Source organism: Vulpes lagopus, chromosome 22 (assembly GCF_018345385.1).
Source record: "Vulpes lagopus strain Blue_001 chromosome 22, ASM1834538v1, whole genome shotgun sequence".
NCBI classification, from domain to species: Eukaryota; Metazoa; Chordata; class Mammalia; order Carnivora; family Canidae; genus Vulpes; species Vulpes lagopus.
The window spans coordinates 5865992-5884234 of NC_054845.1; the positions used below are offsets into that span (position 1 = coordinate 5865992).

An 18243-nucleotide genomic window follows, 5' to 3' on the forward strand; every position below is an offset into this window, starting at 1 on the left:
TTGGCTGTGCCAGTTTCTCAGACTTTCCCTGTTTTTGATGACCTTTATGGTTTTAAGGAGCACCAATAAGCCATCTTTCAGGATGTCCCTCCCTTTGGATTTTCCTGATGTTCTTCTTTTGAATAGACTGACATTATGGGTTTTTGGGACAAAGACTGTGGAGATTAAGTGCCATTTTCATCACATCATATGAAGGATCCATACTATTAGCATGATATATGACTCTTGATCTTAACCTTGATCATCTGGCTGAGTATTTGTCAGTCATCTCCATTCTGGACTTACTTCTTTTTCCCCTTCTCAAACTATACTACTGGAAGAAAGTCATTATATGTAACCTACAATTAAGGAGTGAGGAATTATGCTGAATTATATGGAAATCTTCTGCACAGGAGACCGGTCTACTCTTTATTCAATCACATATTTATATCAGTACAGATATTTATCTTATACTTTGGGTTGTAATTCTATCCTACTTTATTTTGTTGCTTGGAGAATTCCAGTGTTGGCCCCTGGGAGACCTTTCAGTAGGCTCTTGAGTCTCTCCGACATACCCCCATCATTGTGGACATTTTGAGCAATTCTTTGCTTTCTGGCTCTATAAGATACTTCAAGCTCCATCTCGTATATTTCCTGCTGCATCCTAGAATCAGCCATTTCTCCAAGGACTCTAGTTCCTTTCACTGAAGAATGATACTAGAAACCAAGATCTAGCCACTGGGTGTACACTGCTTTTAAACACCTAATTAGAACTAGACGTGAAGAACTTAGAAAATGACACATTTTGTGAGCATTAAAATTAATGAAGGGAAAGTGACAAACTTTCAGCTCCACATTTATATTTCCATAGAAAAATGTAGGTAGATTTTCGCTTTGGATATTTATTATAATCCAGAAAGAAATGTTGTGATTTTTAATTTTAACACAATTGAATCAATGTGTTTGAGAAGGTGGCAAAGTCTAAAATAGCTTCTTAATTTTATGCTGTTTTGAGGTTTCTATTTTTTCGTCGAGTGCTATTTTATTCTTTCAAAACAGTGTACGTATTTTCAATGCCTTAGTAGCAAAATGAAGTCTCTATCTAATAATCTCTATGTATGATATTGACATGATAAAGCCACGAGACCAGAAATTATTTGGCCCTATTACTCTAGTGTCAATAAACCATACACAGAGGGGCTTGGTTATGGTTGTTTCTGATGGCTGACATCACAATTCAAAATGCCTCCCCCTTTTGTTTTCCCTCTAGGGTTACAGCTAGGAGACAGGTGATGGAAACAGGAAATAGGAAACATTTGGACATTAGTGGCAATCAGAAGTATCAAGCCACACTCAGCCTAGGAACAGATGTCAGTAGTCCAGACCGCAGGGCGACTACTTGAGGATGATCAAGCATGATAAGCATCTGCTCTATTCAAACTTAAGTACCAGGGCCTCCAAAGACTCTTGCTTACATCTCTGAGATTTCAACAAACTGTGGTCCAAAGAAGAAGGAAGGCAGCTGGAGTTCTGGAGGAGGAAAAGCATTCTCATCCAAATGAGACTGGTTATGTAAGGAAATATTTGGAATTCCACGCACACCTATGATGAGGCTTAAAACATTTGCCTTCATTTTCAACTGTGCACCTGCATCCTAACCAACTAACAAAGGTAAAAGTCCATTAACGTTCTTCAGTAACAAAAACAAGTCTCCCCAAATTTTGTCACCTCATATTGTTTTCCCAGATATTTTACTTTAATCTAGTCACAGCTGGGAGACCATACTCAGAATACATAACAAGAGCATGGTTATCAAACAGCTGAAATAGTGAAAAAAAATCCATGGGTAGGAAAAAATTCTCATAGACCAGAGTTCAGCAGTTTTGCCTCCATCCTAGTGCTGGTCCAAAGATCCTGGATGACAGGCCTAGATTTGAATCCCCATTCTGCTGTTATCTAGTTCCATTAGCACTTGCAAATTACTTTATACACTGGAGCCTCCAAATTAACTGCATATTGAATGGCTGAATTTGTTGGATATTACTACTATGTGTCTATAACCTAATACACTTTCTTCCTCGGTGGGGCTGAGAAGGGTAGCTTTAAAATGATCCAAGTCGACAGAGTCGAGAGGACAACCCCAGTTCAGGCCATCGTGTGGTGCTTTTAAAATTTGCTCTAGTGTTGGCTGAGTTACTGAGACTGGAAAGTCAGGCCTGATATGAGGAAGGAGGAAGGGGTCTGGACAAGACGGGAGCTGTCACCTTCTGAAGTGTTATATAACATCGGTTATGTTTATTTGGATTAATAAACAGTGTGCAGGAGTCTTTACTCTTTCATTTCTGAGCCCGTATCTCCATGGGCACACTCACGGAAGAGTCACAGAAGGCTAGAGATGCTCATTTATGTCAGTTTATTATTTTGGTACATGTGCTGTTGTCCCCAGAAAAGGAGAAAAACCGGCAACAGTGAAATAAAAAGCAAAGCCCAGGAGTTACCTCTACAGAAGCTTCCTGGTAAAACATCAGGATTCTCATTTGTGATTCTGAAACTGAGCGTATTTAACAGGTGAAGTGCTTGCTACTTACGCCCGGTGCAGAAAACACCGTCACAGACGTGAGATTTCAATGCTTGTTTTTTCCCCTGATGGCCCCACATTTCCCTTTAAGAAAGAGATGCAGAGAGAAGAAACCAGACCAAACTTCTGCTCTCAAAAATGATCTATAGTTACAAGTGTTTACTAAAGAATGTCCATGTCAAATGATTTAAAAACCAGAGGGAGCTTAAAAAGAAAGAAAGAAAGAAAGAAAGAAAGAAAGAAAGAAAGAAAGAAAGAAAAAGAAAAAAAAAACGGAAAGATTTAAGTGTATAAGAATGGCATTTCCTGCCAGAAGGGTTTCCTGTTTCAGGCCGCAGCGCCCATGTGGTGACACATCCCCTCTGCAGCCGCAGCCTGCGTTCCACACGCCACTTCTCTGTTCTACTCACCCTTCCTCCCCGACGAACGTGACGTACAGCTTATTTCTCTGCAAGTCTTTTCTGGAGTAGCCCATAATCTGATTGAAAGCATCTTCTAGTAAGTGATCTCTTCTGATAATTAACCTGTCCATAAAAAGACAATGTGAAAAACAGATTATTTCCTAATCCTTATCTTTTTAGAACTGGGTACTTTTGATTCCATTTTCATTTACCATAGTTCACTAGGTGAAAACTGCATTGACTTAATACACTGCTGGCCGCAATACTGCGCATTTGTCTTGAACTCTTACAAGGAGAAGTAAAAATGACATAAGCAGATTGTTGGTAAGCAGAGCACTCTGCCCACGACATATAAAAACAACTCATGAGTCCTTTCTGAATGGTCAAATCACCTTATCCCACAAGGAAGATGATTGTAAAACAACACAAACACAAAATTTTTGCTTAATGGAAGAAAGACAACTCTATGAGGTAATGTTTTAAGCGTGAATGCACCTACACAAGGAATTCAATTACTAAGGATGCAGAGAGATGACTGTGAGAACCAGGAGAGGAAAATAAACTCTCCGTGTTCTTCAAAGCAGACACATTTATGACTGTGCTTAATTTAATTTTTAAATTAAGTGAATTTGAGATTTCCCCAAGTGACAGATACAAATGAATGATACTTGTGGCCAATTAATCTACTTGAAAGGCATCCTGAAGCAGATATCAATTTGCCTTTAGTGCAAATAGTGATGGGAGGGTGGACACAGAGAAGCCTGGGCTCAAGACTTCCTTTTTTTTTTTTTTTTTAAAGTAGGGTCCATGCTGGGCATGGAGCTCAACACTGCACTTGAATTCATGACTGTGAGATCATGATCTGAGCTGAAATCAAGAGTCAGATGCTTAATCGACTGAGCCACCTAGGGGCCCCTCAAGACCTTCCTGAGTGAAGCATGAGAAGGGCGAAGCTTAGAGAGGTGAGGTATTTGGGCAGCTGATGTGTGTTGAGGGTGAGGAAAGTGGGACCTTTGAATATATTTGAGCCAGCCCTCTCTGGGTCTGTGGTGTGGCAGTGGAGACCCTTCTTCTTCTGCCTCTCAGGTGGCACAGTGATCTCTAGTGGGCACACGGGGCAGCGGTGGAGGAGGGGATGAAGAAGTACAGTTAGCTAGGGAATGAAAATAATTCTAGGCTGAACAACATGACGACATTTAAATATCGTCATTTGAAGGTGGGTAAAGCAAGGCAGAAATAACACTGATGACATACTTCACTGGACAAGTGAAGCTTATTTCACAGAACAAAACAGAGCTGAGCAGTGTTCCTGCACTCAGGTCAGGTCAGATGACAGTGATGGGTCTGGTGTGTAGTACAGGACATGGTGCCAGCCTTTTATCTAATAAATACACTGTAAAGGAACAAAGAGGCATTTTTCAGGAGAAACAAATCAGCTTTTTACTTTGACTATATTTTTTTTATGGAATTCGGTGTTTGTTTTAAAACCTTAAGCTCAATGGTGCCTAATTCCAGAACTCCGTCTTAGAGGATCCTGCAGTTTGTACATGCCAAAATAATTACACCGATTAAAACAACGGCTGGTCATCCCAAGCCACAATCAATTTTCTACATTTCCCAACTGCATCCCAGCCCTTCACCATCACCCAATCCACAACTCTGTATCACTCTGACTTACTTTAATTTCCCCGGGCCTTGTCCGTATCCTTTAGTCTCTAACTTCCTGTAAAAGTTCCTTAGTTTGGCTTCAAAGTCCCGCTTGTAAGGGGCTGGAGCCCGGGCATTGGCACGCTGAGTACCTATAGCAAAGCACAAAAAGAGAAGGGTCTGGATTTGTGCAATGTTCTGATGCTCATCACATCCCCATGGGAAAAAAAAAAAAAGAAAAGAAATACTGCCAGGGGGCTGAGACCACAGTCAACAAGCAAAGGGAGGCAATCCTTGTAGTGCCCTCACTTTTCACCTCCCCACGCTGAAGGCTCTAAACAGAGCTGAGCCAAAGTCTTGGGATATTTCTGTGTGGCATTTTGGTCAAGAATAACAATCCTGTTTGCACAGTTACGATGGTGTCCATATGAGTGTCAGAGAGGTTTCCCTTTTTAATCCAAACTAATATGAGTCCAACAGAGTTACTCATGTCTAATGGGAACTGTCAGGGTGGAACATCTCTGCTGAGATGATCTCACGGCAATGAGACAGGAAGTCACAATGTGAAAGCCTGTGGTGTATAAAGCAAGAACAGTGAGTTTCCAGACTTTGCCTTAAGAAAAGTGTACAAAATGTCTTTTAGATATGCAGCATAAGAATTATTTTAGACTTGCAATCACATACATTTTATACTGCAGGGTAGAACCATGTTGCTACAAACAAAGAGCCCAGACATAACTGTAGACTCACATGTTTCCTGGCTGCACAAAGAATAAATAATACTGCTATTTGAAAAAAAAAAAAAAAACCTGCTATTTGTTGTGCTCTTAATATGTGCCAAGTGCTGGGATCATCCACAGATGACCTAAAGATGTTTCATATGTCATCCAACGGTAAGTTTCATTAATAAAATGTAAAAGTAACAGCTGGTTCCTCTTTCTGGAGAAAAGTCTAGCTTTGTACCACAAGGTGACTAACCGACCAACTGGGACAAAAAAAAAAATTGATGATAAATATGAGACTCACACGCAGAGCCATGAAAAAACAATGGATATTTCCATGAAATATTTCACAACACAATAAAAGGAACCGGAAAACAAAAGTTGTGAAGTCTCGAGCATTACATACCATATAAGTTCATTAAATATTTCTTTAAAGAGTCAACTCATAATTTTTTTTTTTTGGCTAACGCCGTGTTAGGTTCAGCAACATATGCTCAAAATGAATAAGATGGGATTGCTGAAGTAGGTATTTCGGTTAGGAAGACAGAAATAAAGCCTATCAAACAATTCGATAAACAATTAAGTCCTAAACTAGGTGGTGAACAAACTAGAGGGCATAGGGGATGAAACTATAGCCTTGGGGCTGTACCCAGCCCTAATGATCTGTTTTGCTTGGCATACAATTGTTTTTTAAAGATTTTAAATTAACTTCCCGCATTTAAAAGTTAGGAGATTTCAAGTAAAACACAAAACAAAACAAATTTTCTCTTGAAAATTATTTGGAAACTCTTGCGACAACTGGCTTGCATTTTTCTTGAGACCACAGTGGGCCGCTGCTCCATTAAGTGAAGCCTGTGCCGCCACTACTCGATGATACTGATGCCTGGCCCCCACCTCGGTCTTTGCATTTGGGATCAGGGTTCCAGAAAAGTAACCGCAAATGAGGATAAGTAGAGATCAAGATGGAAATGACTGTCAGGAGGAGACTTAATTGGAGGCAGCCCTCGTACACAGAAGAGAATCTCGAGTGTCTCCTGGGGCAGTGCAGCAAGAGCTGGGAGCAGCACCACACGCATGTTTGGAAGACACCCAAGAGACCCTGCTAACCTAGAGCATGGGGGAGTGCTGGGGACTAACTGGGAAATTTAATCAGATGGTCAGAGCCAAATTATGGGAGGAATTTAAGAAAAACCCTCGCTGAGGAGTTAGGGCTTGGTACAGTGAGTGGTGGGGAAGACTTCAGAGGTTCCTGAACTAGGGGGTAACACCCACGTGGTGCTTTGTAAAGCCCAGGCTTTCCGAGTGTGGTGGGTGGACTCAGAGTGGGACGGAGAGGAGGGATCTTAAGGAGGGGACTGGCTGGGAGTCACCATGGCCCTTGGAGGCCTGAGGTAACAGTGGTGACTCAGAGAAGCATTTATAATGAGAAATAAGAATTGCCAACAGATAATAAGTAAGGAAGAGACCTGGGGAGCTCGGATAGTAACATCAAACTTCTAAACAGTAACTGTCATTTGTTAAGTGCCGGCTATGCATATGGAACCATGCATCACAGAGAGGATCTTGGGAAATCCTCACAAGTTTATGCAGCAGGCATTATTATCATCACCACCATCACCACTTCGTCACTAGGGAAACAGAAGTCATATGCCAGTGAATGGTAGCTTTGGGATTTGGGCCAGGCCTATGTGGCGCTGAAAGCAGTGTGGGAAACGCTGGTGGACAGGGGGCACGTGAAGCTTTACACGTATCGTGCTGGAGAGGAGAGCTGCCCAGGTGGCTATCCTCCATTTGAGGACACAGTCCTGGAGTTCCTGTGAGATCAGCGCCACACCCCGCATTAAATGAGTTAGTGTATGTCGCAGGGCGCTTTGTGAGGCGCCTTTGCCTAAGTGTTAGCTGTCACTGTTATTTATTATCTGCAGAGCGATGAGTACTAAAGACATAGGGAAATGTCTTGGGGTGTTAAGAATGGATTTTTGTAAAAGTGGCTATCAATCAATGACATATCCAGAGGTCTGTTTGCACGTTTATGAGTCTTTTACCCAAAGAGCAAAGACCTATGTCATAAAGGAAACAAACTTGATCTTAAAAGCTCTAGGATACAGAAGAGACTCCTAAGTAGTGGTTCTCACTCCTGACTGCACATGGGAATCACTTAAGAAGCTTTAAAAAAAATCCCAATGTTCAGGACACACCCAAGACCTATTACATCAGAATCTGGGGGTGGGGCCCAAGCATACATGTTTTATGCAGCTCCCCAGATGACTCCAATTTGCAGCCAAGGTTGAGAACCATTATCCCCTACAGAAGGGTCAAATGTGCTCAATGAAACATCTGGGGAGCATCCAGAGACCAACATAGAGGCAATGCTCCCCGCGAAAGGAATCATTTGCAACATGCGGATCATGATTTCCAAGAGCACAGGTCCATACTCTTGGACGGCTAAGGGACACGGCAGGGCAGCACAGGCCCACTTGGGTAGCAGAATGAAGCTGGTGCCACAGTTTGAGAAACTGTAGGCTAGTAAACCCAGACAGCTCAGAAAGCAGTCATCGTGAATCTGCTTCCAAGAGCACAATCATTAATAGGTAGGAGAAAAAGAAAAACAAGAGACTGAATGAAAATCTTTCAGGACTCAAAAGAAACATGATTCAAAAGCTGACTGCTTTTAAAAAGGCACATATACTCTTACTGTATAATTTGAGAGGTTTAAAAGGATGCGGGAAATGCCATAATGCATTCCATCAGTATCAATATGGACACTTAATAAAAATTAGTTCTGACTCCATTTATACTCTAGGTTGAAGAGATTCAATTACAGAGACTCTGGAGACAGAAATTGTTAAATGCAAAAATTCTTTTGCTAATGGTTCTATTATGAAAAAAAATCATTTACACATTACTTCATGGTTTAAAAATTACAATAAATTATGCTGTTGGCCCTTGTCAAGCTCTTAATGCAAGTTAGGTGCCCTGCCAAGAAATTCCAGGGCAGAAATGATGTTACTTCCACTTTAGAAATAAAAAATGATCTTGGAAGATTGAGCTAATAGAATCGTTTGGGAACTGTAACTGCAAGCAAAGTTCTAGGATACAATACTCCTATAGAGAAAGTAAAGTAACTTTATGGTCTTAAAAAAGGAAGTCAGATACAAAAAGGTCAATGTTACACATTTAGGAAGTGATCAAATAAATGGCTGACTTCATGGATGGTCAGCATTATGTTAATCATCTGCAGGAAAAAATTTCAGTAACAGATATTAGGGTTTTTTCCCCCTTATCATTGCTACGCAGACCTGAACTACTTCCATATCGTATGGCACTATTTCCATTTACCATGACAAAATTGCATGATCGTATACAAACTAAAGAATTCCTCCTGACAAAATACTTCAGGTGACAGTAGAAATATTGGCATCAAACCACTAGAGAGTCTGGGTTTTTTGGATTCCAGGTGTGCCACCAGGATCCCAGATTACTTTGATGACCAGAGCTCACTCTGCATTGGATGGGATGGAGTTTGCTTAATCCAGCATGGCTCTGGCCTCTGTACTGAAATGGCTCAGAGGTCTATTTCTTTCCTGGTTCACTTTCTAAAAAAGTTCTCTATGACTTATTATTATTATTTTTTATTTTTATTATTATTATTTTTTTTACGATTCCCTATTAGTGAATGAGAACAAACCATCAAGCATTACAATAATTTTGGAAGACTCCATCTTCTGGAACACAGCTTAACAACAATGAAAGTTAAAGGGGAAAAAAAAATGCTGTCTCCAAAGCGGCTGGCTCTGAGCACAAGCACCGAAGTCCTTGCAGTTTTGCTTTATTCTCAAAGAGTAGTTAAAGGCCCTAGGTCGTTGTTTTGAGCTTGTTAATGCTTTCATTTACACACTCTTTATTTTTCAAAACCAACTTACAAGCTGATTTTTTTAGACCTTGCAGATCAGAAGAAATATATTAAAAGGGGAAGCTGAAAGGCCAGTGACAGGCATTCTCTGATAGTACTAGGGGGTGAGGGACAAGGGAGACTTAACAACAATAAATGGAGACAGTATCTGGGTTTCCTTCAGTCTCTGGAATCCCAACTTCCCTGTCTCCACCCACTCGGGGACCGTCCTTCATTTGTACTGCTTGGTTCCTAGCTCATCACTGTGGGGCTAAGCACAGAGAAGAGAAGGAATTCTTTTTCTAAAAACAAGCACACGTGACCCTTGAACCACATGGGTTTGAAAGGCATGGGCCTGCTTCTATGAGGGTTTTTTTCGATAAATACAGTACAGAACTGTAGTATTTTCTCTTCCTTGTGATTTTCTTAATAATGTTTTCTTTTCTCCAGCTTACTTCATTGTCAGAATGCAGACTATAATACACGTAACATACAAAAATGTGCTAATTGACTGTTTATGTTATGGGCAAGGCTTCCTGGGAACAGTAGGCGATTAGTGGTTAAGTTTGGGGGGAGTTAAAAGTCATATGCAGATTATTATTTTTTTTACCTCACGGGGTGGGGGGGGGAGGTCAGGGCTCTGGGCCCCCACATTTAAGGGTCAACTGCTACTTCAGGGACTGTGGGCAAGATGGGGGGAGGGAGGAAGGAGGGAGGAAAGAGAGAGAGAGAGAGAGAGAGAGAGAGAAGGACAGGAGATGGCAAAGCAGCTGCCAAGATGCTAAGACTTTGGAGGGAGAGAGAGAAGGCAAGAGGGCCCTAAGGGGTCTCATGGTGTGGTGGGAAAAACAATTCCCTGTCATATCCCATGCCCTCAAGACCACCTTCAGCAAAGAACCACGGGGCTCTTCAGTGCTCTCTGGTCTGTTGAGTGTGACCTGTGCTGGCCCAGCTTTCAGATAGTTCAGTTCTGGTCAAGTAATAACAGCTCTGTACGATGATCCACCCCCCCCAAATCACGAAATATCTCCAGTGCACTGTGAATAGGGAAGTAGGGAGAAATATAATGAATTTATGGAAGAGTTTCAGTAAATGGTGGGTTAAATTCTCTGACACTTAGTCATAGCTTTGGTTACATGGAAAATTCACATATGTGAGCACATCTCCAATGATATTAGATGAATTAGGTGTTACTGCATTTAAATTCCTAGAAATGTGGAGTTACAAAAGGTCCTTAAATAAACTTCTGGGTCCCCTATTTGGCATAATGAGCTATATGGTGCTTGGAAAGATTTTCCCCTTCTGGCATAACTAAGGTCGGGATTGGCGTTATAACGGTCCTAGAAAAACAAACCTTCACATTCCAAAATTTTGACAAATTTTAGGTGAGCGCTCTAACAGCTGCGAAAAAGCAGCAAGTCAAAGTTTCCAGAGCCCCTCTCTCTCCTCCACTTGAAGACATGTAAATGTACTCAAATAAGGAAAAGTCCGGAAAGTTTACCAGATCCCGAGGCATTCTGAAAGAAGATCATTCAAATTTGTTATTGTCACAATTTTCACAATATTATCCTCATGCCAACAAAAGGGATGAAATTCTAGTCCCAAGAAAGAGGAACAGACCACTTTAAAACATCCAAAAGGCTTTTCACAAGCACGATGAACTTCAGGAACGTGGTAGGAGGAGACTCTTTTGTACTCAAAGAATCAGAAGATTACTCCACAGGGTAAATGAGGCTAGCTAGTCCTGGCCTTGTAGGATCATGTGGAATCAGTTACAGTAACTTCCATTGATATCAGGCAGTTCATCCCAATTTCAAGATCAAATAAAGCCTCCTGAAACTGAATAGGCCAAAAATATGGAGATGATTCTCCCGGAAAATTAAAACCACCACAAACACTGCTAGCAATTTAGATATATTTGGGCTCTACATATCTTTGGAAAATGTTTGGCTCTAAATGTGCTTCCAGAATGCATTTTACTACCACCACGGATTACTCATGTGCATTTGTGATGCTCAGTGAAAAGAAGCTAACTTAGTCACCATTTAGGAAGTTCTTATAGTCTCAAGGAATGTTTAATCAGTCCCCAAGAGCACATGCCTTTGTAGGGCTTAGAAAGGGACAGAAGCTGTCGATCAACCTTTTTCTTGAGGAAGATGGGCTGCAGAAAAGCCCTGGGAAGGAGAGCCTTGCTGAAATGAGCAATAATCCACACAGCTTCACTTCTTTAACCACAAAGCATCAGGTAAAGGGACAACCCGTTTTGAACTTCATCATAGGATCTAACTAAGATAAAGACCAGTCAGAATGATTAAATACCTAGGCAGTCAGCTCTGTAAATCGGGGAGAGACGTATTCATAGTTTCCACTTTCCAATGGTTGAAACATTGAAAAGCTATAATTATCAGGATCAGATTTCCAGAAAGAAGGAAAAAAGGGATACATTAATACTTATTGGATGCTTGTTATGCTGCAGGCACCAGGCAAGGTATTCTACTCCAAGTAACCAGGGGAGGTGATTACTGTTATTCCCATTTTACAGAAACATACATTCAAGTATGGGAAAGAAGCAAACTGCCCAAAGTCACACACAGCTGGTAAACACAGAGGTCGGCTCTGAATTCCATCAGTTTTTCCCTTACATCTTTAAACTCACCTGAAGTGTCATAGACTTATTTCTTCTCATCCTGGATCATCAGACTAGGTATCCCTACTTTGTTCCAAAGTTGACCTTTACTTTGTCTTCAATGTCCTGCCTTCAAGGGCCTCTGGTATGATTGCTGCTTCAACAAACAAGTTTTTGTTTCCACCCACATCTTCTGACTTCTGCACACACACATGCTCAACTTCCCCATCCTAAAAACCTCTTCCTTAACCCATCTTCTGCTTCTAAGTACTGTTCTATTTTCCTTTCTATTCATCACCCTACTTCATAAAACGAATATTCTATACTCCTGGCTTCTGCTCTACTTCTTATATCCTTCTGCAACTGGTCACTTTCCAGTTTATAATCTCTTATCTCACAGAAGCTGCTCTGAAAAAGGCCATTTATAACTGCATGATGTTGAAATCCAATGGCCTCTTCTTAGGCCTCATTCTTCTTGAATGCTTTGAGGATTTGGCCCATTCTCTACTCCTCGAAGCCTGGCTTCCCTGAAAACACTTTCCTAATTCTCTTCCAAAATCCTTTGTCTCTCTTTCTTTAATTTGCTCCTCTATCTCAGCCCATTCCTTAAATACTGAAGTTCCTCATGTTACCATCCTCTGTTTTCTCTTCTTTCCATGGGCTTGTCCTCTCCAGTTCCTCCAATCTGTCCTGGGCTTCCATTGCTTCCAGCATACCTATATGCCAAGCCACAAACCTCTCCTGAGCTCCATGGCTGTCTTTTCCAATTGTCTCTGATATCTCCAGTTGGATGGCTCAGAGATTCCTCAACAAACTGTGTTCAAAACTAAACTCACTGAACCCCTCCTTTGCAGGCTAATCTTTTTCCTTTCCTGGTGAATGGTGTTGTCATCTAGGTGGTGGGGACCTCAGAATCTTCCCTACCTGGACTCAAAGTCCTGATTTCCCTACATCCTACCTATCCTTTTGAACTAACTCCTGTTTCCCTCTTGTCCAGCCCTGGAGCAGGTCACCTGGGTTAATGCAAAAACCTCCCAAGTGATTTCTCTGACTCCATTATCTCGTCTTCTAATCCATCCTCCATATTGCCACCAAACTGCTCTTTGTAAAACACGGTATTCCTTTGTTTTAAATTTTCAGTGGCTCTATACAAACTGCAAACTAAGGCTTCAATGACCAACCAGCCCTAGCCTATTTTTCCAACCCGAGCTTTGAGAACTTGCTCTTACGTGTAACTATTATTTGTCCCTAAACTGCTTTCATTCTTCTGAGGCTTACTTAGGTTATGCTACTCATTTACCTAGAACACTCTTCTTCCTTTGGCCCACCTTCATCATCCTTCAAGGCTCCCTCCATATATTATCTTTATCTTTCCCTCAAACACCCACTGCTGGTCTTGAAGGAAGAATTGTTCCCAAATCTGTGTTCCCACACCTCTTTTTACAGAACTAACCACAGAGCTTTACAGAGTCATTTGCTGACTCACTGCCCCACCATGAATCCTTCAAAGGCAGAGACTGCATCATTCATCTTTGTAGCACTGGAGTCTAATTCAGTGCTTGGATCATAGTTGGATGCTCAATAAATCTGTGTTAAAAGAACAAATTAATAGACCTTTTCCTGTTTGTGGTATTCAATTAGGCTTTACTTCATTATGATAGGATTTGTGAAAACATGTCATATATCAAAGACTATAGAGCAGCTTTTAGTGACACATATGGAGCTTGCATTTCTATTAAAAAGAGCTTTAAATTCTGATAGCTATTAAAGAGTAAACAATATATTGGGTACAATAAAAATAAATATAGCTGATGTTCTGTCAACATTATAACAATTTTCCTTAAAAAAACTCACTTCCTAAGCTAGATTTTCTATCATCCATCCATCCATCCATCCATCCACTCCTTCATTCATACCATACTTCTTTCAAAAAAAGAACTTGAACTTGAATATTTTAGTTTATCTATCAACATGTTCTACTCACCCATGTGTCTCAAATCTTCCTCTCTAATGCAGTTAGTCATTACTGCAGGGAAAAAACTACCAAAGTCCATTAAACTAATTTTAATTCTATATTATTTCTTGAAAGTAGACATGTCTTTTGATTAGAATCTGTCTTCTCACCAGAACTTTTTCAATCCAAAAGCTAATATAATATTTTGTGTCCTAATATTTTCCAAGATATATTAGGCACTACCTAACATAACGCAAAGTAAATCCTGTATCTGAGTATATCATACTGCTGATATTTATCTTCTTATTCTGGAATGGCATTATCTTCCTGTCACAATGAATGGCCATGGGAACAAGCCAGTTTTAAGAGACACCAAGTGCCACACAATATGTACCTGTGCTAACACTGAAGATGTACCCAAAGTGTTCCCTTACTGCCCTTTGTGAAGGACAGAACATTTAACTGTAGGGTAGCTTCTCAGAGGACTCACTGCGCACAGCAGGCGGACTTACCCGGCGAGTTCTGGGGAGAGGACACAGGGGAACCACGTGGAGACTGACAGTAGCTGGGGTGAAGTAAGGCATGTGGAGGCACATAAGACATTATCTCTTCTTCAAATAAACTGGGGAAAGACAAGAAAGCAAGTGCATACTTTAGCCAAAAAGGGGGGGAAAAGCCTTCTTTCCACATAAGTAAGAGTTGATTTCTCACTCTGAGGTCTGGCTCACATCCCAAAGGGAGCACTTGTCCCCCTAATCCTGTAGGTCATTCTTGGGGCAAACAGCTGTCTCTTGCAGCTCATGTGAAACCTATGGTTATGTGCCTCTTTTCCTACCAACTCTGGACAACGGGATTCCTATTTTGCCACTTTAATCTGTGAGTCTGAATTTACATGTTTGCTTGAACAATAGTACGTGGGCTTTTAGATTTGAGAATAAGACTCACATGTAACACACAATGTTTACTGAGAACCCATAATGGAGACACAAAGTATGTTCTTTATCCTCAGTCTAAGACATATAAGACAGAATCTTAATATTCAAAGAGTTTAGGATTTAATTGGAGAATTAAAAGCAAAATAAAACAAAACACCTCCTACATAATTACAACTGCTAAATAATTAGCTCCCTTGTTTACTCTGGTTTATAATGTTTTTTTAAATGTGAGGTTTTTGATATTAGATTATTCAATCCAGTGTATTCTTTCTTCTCCATATTGAAGTTTCTTTTTCTAGGACTCTCCTAAAAGACAATAACCATGGATATGAGATCTTAGAATCTCAGACTTTTCATTAAATATTAGGATAGGATAAAAGTACTATTGATTGCACTAAGCTCCTGACATTTGACAAATACTTGACAAAGTAGAATTAAAACAGCAATAAAAGTAAGAGGACTTGTGTCTTTTAATTAAGAGGAAGAAACAGGTTTTCCTCAAACTTGGCCAAATCTAGAAACCTGTTACCTGTTTTCAGAAAAAATTCAGAAAAAAAGTGGCAACAGTTTATTATTATAGAGATTAAGGAAAGGATTCTTAAGGGTTATCAACACCATTTCTCAACTGAGGCAATTTTGCCCTCCTTCCACACCATTTGGAGACGTTGGGGAATGTCTGAGGATACTTTTAGTTGTCATAATTGGGAGAAGGTATGTTTTTGGTATCTAATGGGTAGAGACCAGGATACTGATAAACATCTTACAATACACAGAACAGCTCCCTGAAACAAAGATGTATCCAATCCAAAATGTCAATACTTTTGAAGCTGAGAAAACCCTGGGTTATGGCAATGCAATAACAACTTGATAATTCTTCTCTAGTTCTTTATTTACATGCACACATCTGCTAGACCACTGCAGCAAAAGATTTTTAGACATGATATTATTTTTTAAAGCTATCTTTCCACTTTTAAACTATTAAAGTCAAAAAGTGGGAATCCCTAGGTGGCTCAGTGGTTTAGCGCCTGCCTTTGGCTCAAGGCATGATCCTGGAGACCTGGGATCGAGTCCACATCAGGCTCCCTGCATGAAGCCTGCTTCTCCCTCTCCCTGTGTCTCTGCCTCTCTCTCCTCTGTGTCTTTCATGAATAAATAAATAAAATCTTAAAAAAAAATAAAAGTCAAAAAGTTTTAGAAGCAGAAGTAGGAAATAATCATATTTATAATACCAAGTTAAGGTTTTTTTTTTTGGCCCGGTCCCAAACGCCACAGACAAGCCCACAGCCACCCAACTCCGTACCGTTGGCGACTCGGCCCAAGTTAAGGTCTTAAGTCATTTTTTCTTTTTCAATAAATCAATAGCCACTGGAATAATGTGAATTTTAAATTAATTGCTAAGGAATAGTCTCATGTAATAGTTGATATCACAAAGATCTGTAAACCTATGGCTAAATTAACTGAAGAGTAGGAATTAGCACCCTTTCTTTAGATACCTACATCTGTGTCCCTTTGTTCCATGACATTTATCATTTCCTTTAAATATAACCAATACTCCGGAATCGTTCGTATCAAGAAAAATATTTTACTTGAAAAATTTAATACACAAAATGTAATATAAAATAAAACATTTGATTCATATCATCCAGGATTAACAAATGTTAACACTACTATTTTTGCTTCAGACAGACATACATGCATACTTACACATCTTTATATATCTGCATGTACATGCATATATGTCTGTGTATGTGCATTGTGTATATAAGCCCCTTTGTTTTCCTCTGCCATGACTTTAATATGGTATCCTCCTTCCATAGTTTTATATTTTGCAATAAATATCCATAAATAAACAATATACGGTTTTGCCTTATGCACTAAAAAAAGTACATAGTGCTATGTAAGTATATAGCATTCTTAAACTGCTTAGTTCAATATATTTCTGACATCTATCCATGTTGACAGATAAGAATCTAGCATATTACTTTTCCTACTATGCAGTTGTCCATTCTATGAACAAACAAATTTCTTTTTCTATCTCATTTGACAAATGTTTAATTTTTTCCAAATTTGTGCTATTATCAACAATGGTGCAGTGAAGATCCTGTATATACTGCCTTGGGCACATGCAAAAGAGTTCTTAGTATAAATATGGTATATATTTAAGAGCAGAATTTCTCAGGCGTAACACATACGCCTTTTCAACTATACAAGATATTGTCAAATTGTGTTCTGAAAAGGTTGTAGAAATTGCAATCCCAAGTCCAGACAGTATGAGAGTCACAATTTCTCATTTGATATTATCAGACTTTCTGGCTTTTTCAAATCTAATGTATGAAATACTATCTCATTATTGGAAATTGCATTTTATGATTGCTAGCATCTTTCCCATAAGTTCACTGGCTATTCTTACTTCGATTTCTATGAAATGCCTTTTTTATATCCTTCATCTATTTTTCTTTTCAATTCTATTCTTCTAAATTGATTTAAAGACATTCTTTGTGTATTCATAATATCTTTGCTTTATACATTGTAAATATATTCTTCCACTAGTTTGTTAGCTTTCTTTATGCTTTTATATGTGGTGTCTTTCATTATATAAATTTTAAAATTTTAACATGGCCAAATGTATCAATCATTTCACATATAAGCTTTGATAGAGGTATATTTTTTATAGGAGTTGAGTTAATGAAATAATATATGAAATAGAATAATCAATAACAGCTGTAACAAAGTCATCTAAAAATTCTTGAGTTTTAAATGGCAGTTTTTGAAAATAATCTCACATAGGCTTATTTTGAATTGAATAATTTCCTACAGCTATGGCATCTCTATATTGCAACTTGCTGATAATCAAATCCATTTGTACCAGGAATTATTTTCTTTTTTAAGAAATAGGGGTACCTAAGTGGCTCAGTTGGTTATTCTGGTTTCACCTCAGGTCATGATCTCAGAATCCTGGGATCAAGCCCCATGTCAAGCTCAATGTGAAGTCTGCTTGTTCCTCTTCCTCTGTTCTCCTCCCTCTCTCTCATAATTAAATAAAATCTTAAAAATAGAAAAAGTATAAAAATAGACACAAAGTCTTTCGCTATGCATACAACTAGTCCATTGCTTGAGTTTATAGTCATTGATAACTCAAACTCCAAAGTAAAATAAAAGTAAAATAAAAAATAAAGAACTAAGGAGATCTCAAAATGTTTCCAAAACTATTAAACATTATTTTTTAAGAGTTTATTTATTTATTCATGAGAGACAGAGACACAGAGAGAGGCAGAGACAAAGGCAGAGGGAGAAGCAGGCTCCATGCAAGGATCCCAATGCAGGACTCGATCCTGGGACCCCGGGATTACACCCTGAGGCAAAGGAAGATGCTCAACCACTGAGCTACCCAGGCGTCCCTAAACATTATTTAGTAAGTATCCACATGTAATACATTGTGTCATCACATAAAATTATGAAAATAAATACATTTGATCGTCTAAATTAAGTAAGTCTAGAACTTAATGACA

At 39.4% G+C, this 18243-nt stretch overlaps 1 protein-coding gene across 1 annotated transcript in view; it reads right to left on the reverse strand.

Moving 5' to 3' along the window:
• The window catches only part of HECW2 (HECT, C2 and WW domain containing E3 ubiquitin protein ligase 2), a 368781-nt gene that overhangs the window by 39353 nt on the left and 311185 nt on the right, over positions 1 to 18243 (reverse strand). The window contains exons 20-22 of the mRNA XM_041737736.1: positions 14312 to 14421; positions 4637 to 4757; positions 2968 to 3081 (exon numbers count right to left, since the gene is read on the reverse strand). Coding sequence (XP_041593670.1) covers positions 2968 to 3081; positions 4637 to 4757; positions 14312 to 14421 — 345 coding nt within the window. The remainder of the gene's footprint in view (positions 1 to 2967; positions 3082 to 4636; positions 4758 to 14311; positions 14422 to 18243) is intronic.